This window comes from Canis lupus, chromosome 19 (genome assembly GCF_011100685.1).
Source record: "Canis lupus familiaris isolate Mischka breed German Shepherd chromosome 19, alternate assembly UU_Cfam_GSD_1.0, whole genome shotgun sequence".
NCBI classification, from domain to species: Eukaryota; Metazoa; Chordata; class Mammalia; order Carnivora; family Canidae; genus Canis; species Canis lupus.
The window spans coordinates 16,130,903-16,142,932 of NC_049240.1; the positions used below are offsets into that span (position 1 = coordinate 16,130,903).

General features: G+C 49.1%; 1 protein-coding gene across 1 annotated transcript in view; it reads right to left on the reverse strand.

The window, feature by feature from the left end:
- Positions 1-8,692, reverse strand: part of FAT4 (FAT atypical cadherin 4) — a 174,415-nt gene extending 165,723 nt beyond the window's left edge. Inside the window, exon 1 of the mRNA XM_038564709.1 lies at positions 2,823-8,692. Coding sequence (XP_038420637.1) covers positions 2,823-7,997 — 5,175 coding nt within the window. The 5' untranslated portion in view covers positions 7,998-8,692. The remainder of the gene's footprint in view (positions 1-2,822) is intronic.
- Between the last annotated feature and the right edge of the window lie 3,338 nt (positions 8,693-12,030).

Below are 12,030 nucleotides of genomic sequence, written 5' to 3' on the forward strand. Positions count from 1 at the left end.
TCTATACAACACATATTAAAAAAAGAAATGTCTATTGAAGTATTGCATCCCTATTTTTTCTTGAACCTAGAAAAATAGTACAAACTTTATATGAGCTGTTCTAACATAATCAAGACTCTTCTAAGAATACTAAGACACAAAACTGTAATAAATCTTATGTCTGCAACTCAGAAGCCATCCTCGAACAACTCCTATCCATGCCAAAGTTTTAGATATGATAAGTAGGGTAAGTGAAAGAGTACAGCTGGACAGATCTCTAGATGAGCAATATCAGAGCCACAGTCCCTAGCTCTCTCCACAAATGTCAGAGCTTGAAAAAGAATGCAGATTAAATCATTTCTCTTTTACCCACTGACCCTCTGCTTGCCCATGGAATGTGATCAGCTATGACTCTAGCCAGAAACCTGAGTAAGCAACCCAGACCTCTATCAGTGCACCTAAGTATTTAAAAAAAAAAAAAATGTACTGGAGTGAAGTTTGCACTTGAAAACAACTGAAAAATCACCTCTGACAATCAGGGGTAACATCACTTATTTTTGCACGGTAACAGTATATTAATTGTTTGAGCAGAAGGAAGAAAAGAACTTTACTGTATATACTTGAAAGATACAACCAATAATAATATGAAATTCTAGCTCCCAACTACTGCTTTCAATATTCTTTGGAGAAACACATTTGCTTTTAATTATAGGAGTGGTTGGAGCTTGGAAACTCAAACTTGGTTTACAATTTCAGCACTTTAGTTCACAGAAAATACCCTGACAGTTTTTTTGACTTAAAAAAAAAAATCATCACAGTGAATTATCCCCAGACTTTTAGAAAAACAGGGTGCAGTAAATATGAGCGACTTTTTCTATTGATATTATTTGATATGAAAAATGTAACAGACATACTATCCCCTATCACCAACAATGATTTATAATAATTATTTTTCAATTCTCATGCTTATTGCAGATACAGCACCATTTAATAAATTTAAGCCAAGCCGATCTTTGCATATCTAATGAGTACGTAACAATACAAAATAAATCTAATGATACCAATGGGCATTTATTTCTCACTCTCCATGTTGTTCTAATAAAATGTAATGCACTGAACCAAACAACAACAGCAACCAATAACATAATTTGTTTTACCATTTAACAAGTTCATCTAAAGTCTAGAATGACTTATTTGCCTGTTTTTAATAAATATTTCAGTTTTCTAACTAATTAAATCTCTTTATCTAATAAATAATCCCAGAGAAGGAAGGTAGAAATAGGGGATTGGCTAACGTGAGGGATAACCCGAAATCAATATAAAATTACATTTAATTCATGGTCTAAGTTAAACCAAATAGCTCGACATATAAGACCCATGTTAAGATCTTTAAAAAGCTAATTAGGTAAAAGAGGACATTTGGGTTAGAAGTCCCTTCAGGGCTATGTATATAAGATAAAGCTGAATTTCAGTTAGAATTATATCTCTAAGAATTATATCTCTATTAAGAATTATATCTCTAATTATATCTCTAATATCCTCTAGGCCATGAATATGCTGCTCTATCTGCAGAATAGATACAGCTAGCTATTATGAAAAAAATCACAAGGGGTTCAAAAAGATAATAATAATAAATGAACATTTTAAATGAAGAAAAACCCTCATCCCCTGCCCCCCTCCCCCCCAGGGGGAAAAAAAAAAAAAAGAAAGAAAGCAAGAAAACAAATACGTAAGCCTCAATTTCACTAGTATATTGTGCCTGGATTATTGCCAAGTATCACAAACCACATTTGATATTTTATGTTTTTGGCTGAGTGACACTAGAATGTCTTTGAGGGGAGTGAGGAGGGAAAAAAGAAACTTAGCAAACAGGGAACAAGAGCTTTCCAGAGTGTAGCTATGTGATTTCTAGTTGATCATCAAAACAACATTGGAAGTAGTTTAATGAAAATGCAAATCAACAATACACAGAGGTAGTAGCCTAAAATATACCCCAGAGAAGGCCAAGCTTAGAATTCTTTAGGCATATGCTAGCAACCCTAACTTCTTACCCATCCACAGACAGAACAACATGTGCCTACAGCATGGTACCAAACACAGATTTGTATCAAGAAGCACCCTCTAATCTCTGATAATTCACAGCATATTACATGCTTTTATTCAAGAGGGAAGAGAAAGGATTACCCTAAGTCAGAAGATAGTGCCTCAAACGTGAAAGCAGATGAAATCAGGAATCTCCCCAAACTTGGCTCAGCACGTTAAAATTAGTCACTGTCTATAAAGAAACTGCCAAGACTGCTGAGGATGTGAAAGTTAATACTGTCCTGATGTAAACTGCCAGTCTGTACTGTCTTGCCACTCCTCCCAAAAAGCTTTTCTATAATGCTGATTTCTACCAAATTCTTCATTTTGGAATAGAAATGTAAGTCTGAAATTGCCCATTCTCTAGCAGACTTCCTTACTGAAAGGTGTCTAGTCAGTGCACTGATTTAGCTGAGACAAATGGATTTTTTCTTTTTTTCTTTCTTTCTTTCTTTTTTTTTTTTTTTTTTTTTTTTTTTTTTTTCACTTCTGAATGGCCAGATTTCTCCCTGGCCTTATACATATGATTGCTATGAGAAGTATAAAATATAAACCGTTTGTTGTTTGGTTTTGACCAAGATTAAAGTTAAATATTAGGTGATTCTTGTTACTTTTTATGACAGAACCTTTTATATGCGTTCCTGTCAGTAATATGAACAATACGCAATGAAGGTAAAAAGTCACAGGAAGTAAATACAAGAGAATGATCTTTCCAAAAAGCACATCAACAAATAATTCAGAAATGACTACAAAATCATTACCTCTGCTCTCTGTGTTCTGGGAAAGGCAGTTGACTTTTCTATGGCATAAACATCCACCAGGTAAAGACATGCTCCTTGCTCCCGGTCCAGGATGGCTGCAGTCTGAATTACGCCAGTTTGCCGTCCAATAGTAAAGAGACGCCCAACTGTTTTTTCTTCACAACGAACTGAGACAATGTAATACTCCACGGGGGCTTCAGATCCTCTAGGGCTAGCTGCTTCTATTGATATTACATTGGTACCAATGGGTTCACCTTCCTTCAAAATAGTTATATATTTGGGTTGAGTAAAAACAGGTCCATCGAGGCCCTGAAGAATGATGGTCAACTCAGTGGTAGATTTCCTCCTCTCGGGGCCAAGGTCTGTTGCTGAAACTATGAGGTTATAGATCAGCTGTGAAGGCACCAGCGCTGAGGCCACTCTCAGGTCTCCACTGTAACGATCCACAATGAAGGTGTCTGTGTCCCCATTGATGATCTCATACTCCACTTCTCCATTCGCCCCTTCATCTGGGTCTGCAGCCATTATTGTTGTCAGAACAGAACCAATCACGGCTGCAGGGTCCGCAGCAAGGGCATTTTGTGATATAAACATCGGAACGTTGTCATTGAGGTCCGTGACCAAAATGGTCACGTTTTTCAAAGCGTAGCGTCTAGTTTCTATAGGCACAGCTTGATCGTTGGCTTTGACAGTTAACTCAAAGAGATTAGCAAACTCCCGATCTATTTCAGCATTCGTATATATGGTGCCTTTGACTTCATCTATGCCAAAGTGGTTGCCCCTGGGCATCTGTTGAACGATTGCGTAGGACAGCTGCCCGTTAATGTCTGCATCAGGGTCATGTGCAGTCACTGAAATGACAGACGTTCCAATGGGAATGTTCTCAACAATAGACTTGAAGATATCCCCAGGAGGAAAGCTGGGAGGATTGTCATTAAAGTCCCTCACATGTATGACCACTGACATGGTAGAGGAACGAGGAGGTCTTCCTTGGTCCTTTGCTGTTATGTTTAATTTGTACAGAGACTGGGTTTCAAAGTCCAATTTTTTGGCCAGGAAAATACTCCCAGTGTTTGGGCTAATGCTAAAAGTCCCATGGTTGTTAGTTCCAGTAATACTATAATGTAAATCAGCGTTGTCACCTGAATCTGAATCAGTTGCAGTAACAGAGGACACAAGTTCACCAATTCTCATGTTTTCCAAAACATCAACAAACAGTGTCGATTTGGGGAAAGAAGGGGTATTGTCATTTTCATCTAAAATATCAATATTTAAGGTACAGGTTGAATTGAGGGGGACCGCCCCTGAATCCACCGCTTGTATTACAAGGGAATAGGCAGGTGTTGCTTCATAGTCTAGTTTGCCAATTAGTGTCACCTGACCAGAGGTACTGTCTATAGCGAACTGTCTTTCTTCATTTCCTTTTATCACAGAATAGTGGATAAGCCCATTATTACCTTCATCAACATCTGAGGCAGATACTCTTAAAACCTGTGTCAGGTTGGCTGCCGACTCTGATATTGTAGCTTGGTAAAAGTCTTTTAAAAATTTGGGCGCATTATCATTTATATCCTTCATGTAAACATGTACTGTGGCCTGATCCTTGAGAGGCTGAGGGAGCCCCTGATCCACTGCAATGACCGTAAAGCTAAACACTGCGGTCCCCCTCTGCCTCATAAGAGACTCCCTGTCAAACTGGCGAGTGTTTGTGATTTCCCCACTAATAGCATGCAACTCAAAATCTGGCTGCACCATTTCAAAAGAATACCTCACTTCTCCATTTGGCCCAAAGTCTTTATCTATAGCATTTACTTTGCCCACAAATGACCCAGCTCTCTGCTCCTCTTCAAAATAAAATGTGTAATTGGTACTGTTAAAAAGAGGTCTGTTATCATTTACATCTTCTAAAATTACAGTAACATTCACAGTAGCGCTAAGGGGTTCCACTGCTCTGTCAGAAGCAACAACCAGTAAAACATATCTGTCTTGAAGTTCACGGTCCAGTTCACTTTTTATATACAATTGACCATCTGGGAATATGCCAAAGGCATCCCCAGTATTTCCTTCAGCAATGCTGTATGCAATTTCACCATTTGCTCCCGAATCCTTATCAAAAGCTTGCACTTTAAAGAATCGGGAATTCACAGGTTCTGACTCAGAAAGGGTGACCTCATACGAAAGTTGGTCAAACACTGGTGGGTTGTCATTTACATCATGAACATAAACCGTTAAGACGAAGCTAGAGGAGAGCTGTGGGACACCCATATCGGACGCCAAGATCTCTATTTGGTAGGAACCAGCGTGAACATCCAGGGGCCCTAGCAGACTGATATTACCATTCTTTTCATTGATAGCAAACAGGTTCTTGGGGTTTTGCTTCAGGCTATAGAGTACCATGCCATTGACACCTTCGTCAGGGTCCACAGCTTTGGCCTGGAAAATGCTGTGACCTGCCTGCCAATTCTCCACCACGTTTACACTCTCTACTGCCTGAAGGAAATGGGGAGAGTTGTCATTCAAATCCTTAACTGTTATGTTAACCACAGTGTCTCCAGTCACTGTGCCCCCACTGGCCACTACTTTCAGCTGATAAAAGGATTGTTCTTCTCTGTCAATCACACTTGCCGTGGTAAGGTGCCCCGTGACCTGGTTGATAGCAAACATACCTTTCTGATCCCCAGTAGTAATGAGATAACTGATGTTGGAATTGAGATCCATGGTGGATGCAGACACACTACCCACATGATATCCCAGGGCCACATTCTCAAAGACCACGAAGCTGTAGGCGGCCTGGCTGAACACGGGTGTGTTGTCTTGAGTGTCCAGGACCGTGATGGTCACTATCGCCTGGTTGGGAGACTGTAAATTGCCACCATCGGTAGCCACTATCTGCAACTGGTAAGCTGTCTTCTCTTCTCTGTCTAGGGCCATTCTGGTAGAAATAACCCCGCTCTGAGCATTGACTTGAAACCGAGACCTGTCCCCAGCCGAGATACTGTATCTGACAGTCCCATTGAGACCCAGATCTGGGTCAGTGGCAGATACCGTAGTGATGTAACTTCCCCCAGGCTCATTCTCCTGAATGTGAGCAAAGTACTGGACTGGGTAGAACACAGGACTGTTGTCATTCACGTCCAGGAGACTCACGTTTATGCGAGCCATCGATGACTGGGGAGGGGAGCCCAGATCTGTGGCCAGGACCAGCAGGGAGTAAAAAGCTTGCTCCTCTCTGTCCAAGGAGGCGACAGTACTCAACCTCCCAGACACAGGATCCAGCCGGAAGGATCTCTGGTCAGTCTCCGCCTCCTGCAGGGAGAAGCGCACCGTCCCATTGTCACCCAGGTCTCTGTCAGTGGCCCCGAGCACCAGTAGTTCTGTCCCTGTTGGGGCGTTCTCAACCACAGACACGGCGTAGCCCTCCGGCTGGCTAAAAGCTGGCTTCTCATCATTCACATCCAGGAGCGTTACCACGAGCTGGGCATAGGAAAACTTGGGGTGCACCCCCTGGTCCCGAGCGCTGATATTGAGTACAATCTGGGAAGCGAGCTCACGGTCCAAGCCCCCCGCAGCCCCGGTGGTCACGAGGCCGCTGTGTTCGCTGATGTGGAACCAACCCAGGCCGTTGCCGGAGACGATGCTGTAGCGCAGGTTCGCGTTGAGGCCAGAGTCGCCGTCGGTGGCGGACACGCCGCTCACGTAGCTTCCCGGGGGCGCCTCCTCGCTCAGGTTCACTCGGTACACCTGCTGCGCGAACACCGGAGGGTGGTCGTTGATGTCATTCACAAAAATCACCAGGCTGGCCACCGAGGAGCGCGCCCGGGCCGCCGCGCCAGGGGGCGCCCCGAAGTTATCGGAGACGGAGACCGTGAGGTTGTAGGAAGGGATGCGCTCGCGGTCCAGGGCGCTGGCCACCTTGATGAGGCTCAGGTTTGGCACTTTGCTGCTCTGCACCTCGAAGTGGCGCTGCTCGTTGCCCCCCAGAATCTGCACCGAGATGTTCCCGTTGGCCGCCGGCGAGTCTGCGTCGGTCACGGTGAGCAGGGCCACCACGGTGCCCACCTGGGCGTTCTCGTCCACAGAGGCGTAGCGCGAGGTGGCGGGGAAGTAGCGGAACTTCACCACCGGGTCGTTGTCGTTGACGTCCAGCAGCTGAATGAGCGCCTCGGCACGGCCGGTGAGGGAAGGCACGCCCCGGTCCAGAGCCTGCACCGTAAGCGAGTACTGGCGCCTGGCCTCGAAGTCCAGGGGCTCCCGCACCGTGATGAGCCCGGTCTCGGGGTCCATCTGGAAGGGCGTGCCCTCGTCCTGCAGCCGGTAGCGGATGTCGGCGTTGGTGCCCTCGTCCGCGTCCGCCGCCGCCACCTGGAGGACGCTGGAGCCCACCGCCGCGTCCTCCGGCACCCCCGCCTGGTAGTGCGAGCTGCCGAACACCGGGGGGTTGTCATTGATGTCCTGCACGGTCACGTTCACCTGCAGGTAGCCCCGCCGCTTCGGCTCCCCCTTGTCCTCCACCTCCACCAGCAGCTGGTACTGCGGCGTGACCTCGCGGTCCAGCCCGCCCTTGGACACCAGGTGCAGAAACGCACCCTCGCCGCTCGGGTTCAGGGTGATGTCCAGGCGGAAGCGCCCCGCCTCGTTGCCCTGGACGATGCGGTAAGAGCGGTGGTCCACACCGTTGGAGCCGATGTCCGAGTCGGTGGCCGTATCCAAGATGACCTGGCGTCCGCTGCTGCTGTCCTCCTTGAAAGTGACCACGATGGAGGGATCGGGGAAGACCGGCGCGTTGTCGTTGAGGTCCCGCACCAGCACCCGCACTTCGGTGGGGTAGGTGGGGGAGCTGGAAAGCACCACCAGGTTGATCACGTCGCTGGGCAGGCTCTCGCGGTCGATGGTGGCGGTGGTGTAGACGGCCCCGGTGCTACTGTTTATGGCAAACAGGGCGTGGCTTTCGCTGAGCCGGTAGGTGAAGCCGGGGCGCGTCTGGATGGTGCCCACCAGCGTGCCGGGCGGCTGCTCCTCCAGCACCTGGAACACCTGGCGCTGCTCGGCCCCGCGGACCCGGGCCGGCCCGGGCAGCTGTGAGAGCAGCCACAGGACTCGGAGGAGCTGGAAGACCGGCCGAGTGGGCAGCTGGAGCCCAGGGCGCCCGGGCGCCCCGTCCGCCGCCAGGCGCATGGTCCCGGCTCCCTGGAACGGTGTGATGAGGAGAAGGAGAGTGATGCAGAAAGAGTAGCAGCAGCGGTTGGGAAGCCCCGCACAGGGCGCGGCGATGCCTCGAGGGCTCCGCTATTTCAAAGAACCTCCGGCCCCGCGGAGGCAGCTCGCTTCAGAGAAAGGCTCCAGGTAGCCGCCTGGGCGTGCAGGACGAGACTGATGCCCCGACGGAAAGCGCCAAGGCATTCCGCGGGACACTCCTTCCTCTGCGTTGACGAATCCCCCAGAAAAGTTTCGCGAACCTCCTACATTGTCCCCCTCCGCTTTTGTGGGGGTTTTGGGTTTTCTTTCTTTTTTTCCTTTTTTTTTCCTTTTTTTTTTTTTTTTTTTTTTTTTTGGAATGCAGAGAGTCTGAGCGTTTTCGCCCGGGCAGAGGTTGCCTGTATTCAAGGTATATGAGGAATCATTGCAAACAATGGTTCTTCAGAAACTTTAGAACTTACCCAGGGCGAAGGGACTGGAGAGGGAAGCACAAGCGCCGGCGGAGCTGCGTGGCAAGAACGGCTGCGCCCGGTGGGGAGGGAGCGGCGGGGAACCCGGGAGATGGTCGAATCCCTCTCCCCAAAGCTGGAGGCGAGGGACTGCCTCGAGGGCCCCCGTCACTCCTCGGGATCAGGGCTGCGGAAGGGGCCGCCGAGGCCCGGGCGCCCGCGTCTGCGCGCTGGCAGCTGGCGACCGCGTTCCAAGCGCTGGCGCCGGCGCTCGGGCTCGGGCTCGGGTACCCGGGGGCGCTCAGCTGCGCCCCTGCTCCTGCCGCCGCCGCCGCCGCCCCTGCTGCGGCTTCGAGCCGGGGGCCGCGCGCCCGCAGCATCCAGGGCTCCTCAGCATCTCCCCCCTTCTTTCCTTTTCTCTTGTCTTCTCTTTTCTTTCTTTTCTTTTCTTTTCTCTCTCTTTTTCACCTCTGCCGACTCATTATTTGTACATCCAAGCGGAGTGCAGGTCCGTCCCCCTTTCTCCTCGGCCTGGCGGGGGTCGGGCAGGAGCAGCGCGCGGTCCCCGAGCGCCCCCCCGTCACCATGCCCGGGGGGTGGCGGCGCGGCGGCCGCGGTCGGCAGCGCCCTCCCGTGCGCCTCGCCCCTGCCCCCGTTATCCCGGCTCTTATTGTCCCGTGTCAGTTTCACTTTGTAATCCACAAGGCTCTCTGCTCGGGGCGGGGAGCGGGGAGCGGGGTGCGGGGGGCGCGCGGCCGGTCCCTCCGTGTCCTTCACCCGCGGCGGCGGCGGCGGCTGCGGCGGGGAGGTCGGCGCTGGGTCGCGGCGGCGCCCGCGGCAGCTCGGGGCGGGCGCCCGGGCCGGGATGGAGCAGCCGGAGCTCGGCGCGCAGCTCTGCGCCTCCCGGGCTGGTCCCCGGCGCTCCCCGCCTCTTCCCCGCTGCGCGCACGCACACGCGCACGCACACACACACTCACACACACACGCGCGCACACGCAGCGACCGTCGCTGCAACACCCCCGGGGGCGGGGGGGGCGAGCTGGAGCAGGGCTCCGAAACTTTGCCCGCCGCGCGGCGATCCCGCGCCCGACTCGGCGCGCACGCCCCGGGGCTCCGGGGCTGTCACCTCCCGCCCCTCCCTCGCCCCCGCCCCCGCCCCCTTGGGCCGCCGCCCGGGGCCGCCCCGCCCGGCGCTCCCACCGCGAGCGCTCCCCGGCGTGGGGGGGCCCCGCCCGGCTTCCCCGGGTGCGAGCCTCTCCCGCCTCTGCGAGGACCCCGGGCGGTCGGGGGTGGGAGCCCCGCGAGTCGGGGCGCTGGGAAGGGGGATGCTTTTTTTTTTTTTTTTTTTTCCTTTTTGTTTTGTTTTTCCTTCTCCCCCCCCCCCCCGCACCCACCCCCTTTCTTTTTGGTCAAATCTTGGCCGGCGTCAGAGAAATAACAGCAAAAAAGCTGCCGCAGGATAGATGGGGGTGGGGTCGGGCTTGCAGATAAATAACTTGAGTGGCGGGGTCTCAGGCAGGCCCGTTAGGTTGTCCTGCTCGTAATAACTCCGGGGGAAGGGGGTCGAGAGAAATAAAAGAGAGGCGGGGGGCGAGGGTCTGCCGGAGCGCGGAGGAAGGATTAAGCAAAGCCTGTCTGGGAATGCGCGGCGCACAGTTGCTTTAACCATTTCCTGCCTCCTCTCCTGCGAGGCGAGGGGAGGGAGCTGCTGCACGAGGAGGCCACCCCACAGACCCCAAGCCCAGTCGTCCCGGTTCCTCTGTCTGCAGAACCGGTTCCCCGAAGCCCGGGGCGAGCCGGCCTCTCAAGCTGCACCCGCTCCCCCCCCCCCCTACTTTCCAGGTGACCAGGGGACACTGAGGCCTCCATACCAATGGCCCTCTGGACTTCCTATAGGAAAAGCCAGGGGAACTCAGTGTTTGTTTTGTTTCCCTTCCCAAATGGATCCCAGGTGCCAGTAGCTAAGCCTTACAGTCTCAACAATCACAGGGATGGCCCTTTGGAAACACGGAGATCTTTTTCCTGTTGCAGAGTTTGGAATTTTGATCCCTGTTGGAGTATTTCCCCCTTGACATTTTGTAGCCAAAGGAATCCTGATGAAGTTCTGTTTCCTTTTGTTGTGATTGTTATTATTATTATTATTATTATTATTATTAATTATTATTATTTTGCTCTGGGGAAAGGATAGATATGAGAAAAATAGAAATAAATAAAATGAAACTAGATTTTTTTTAAAAATGCCCACGTGCCACGTTACTGAACCCAGGTTAATTCCTCTGCTATTGACCGTTGCTAAGTTTTGTGGTTGGCATGCGTTGGTTCACTAAAGAAAAAAAAAAAAGTGACGGGAATCAGGTGGGTATTCTTTCCCCTTTAAGGGAAATCATTTAGAAAATACGAATTTAAGCCAAGGAATGCAAATTTAGGGCATATGTCATACATTTCTGCCACGGTGACCCCACCAAATTTAAAACTTTTTCTGAGCCTTGGTATGATCCAGCCATGAGTAAATACTGCCCTCTGCCGCTCTCTGTCAGCCGTGCATCTTTAGTCTCCTGCTTTCTTGTTTAAAATTAAATGCAGAAACTAGAAAGATCTGGTTACAAGGCTAATTCCTCCTTCTTGCCTAGGGACAGTGGCAAAGAAAAAAAAAAGATCTTTAGGAATCTCCTAGTGCCTTTCCTTATTCGAGCTAAAAAAAAAAAAAAAAAAAAAAAGGCTAAGAGCAATAGAGCAGATTCAAGAGCAAATTCAAGTTCTCTGATGTAGACAGCCTGTAACCCAAGACTGATATATGGAAATCTGAACACTATAAATGCTTTCACCAGTTCCTTTGTTTAGGTTAGAACACTCACTTTTGCATATTCCACTACTGTATATAATGACATATATGGCATATATAATGAGTGAATTGGAAACAGACAAGAAAGTTAAATTCCAACGTTTCTGACAAGAAACTTAAATTTCAACGTTTCTGTATTTTTAGGACTTGAAAACCCTTTAAAACATTGGAAGCTTTTCTTTTAAAAGAGAGGCATTTTTAAGCCTTTTCTCAAACCCGTATCTCTGCCAACAAGTTACAATCTTAATACCATTATTCTGGTGCAATTTAGCCAACAAAGAATTGTGGATCAACTGAAGCGGAACTAAAAGGTTTTTTCTTTATTCCTTCTTTAAAATTTAAATATAATTAACATACAGTGTTATATTCTTTTCAGATATACAATATAATGGCCCAACAAATCTGTACATTACCCTGTGCTCATCGTGGTATAAGTGTACTCTTCATCCTCTTCACCTTTTTCACTCCTCCACCCAGCATTCATCTGGTGACCCATCAGTTTGTTCTCCACATTTAAGAGTCTATTTTATTGTTTGTCTCTCTTTTTTTTTCATTTGTGGGACCAGAAGTTTTTACAAACTATGGCTATGATGCATGGTCTTTAAAAAATATTAGGGTTTTTGTTTGTTTGTTGTTGTTGCTAATGCACCATAACTCAATCACTCAGGTAGGAAAGAATAGAGAAAACATTTAGATACTTGTAAGAGGCCAGGTGCTTATG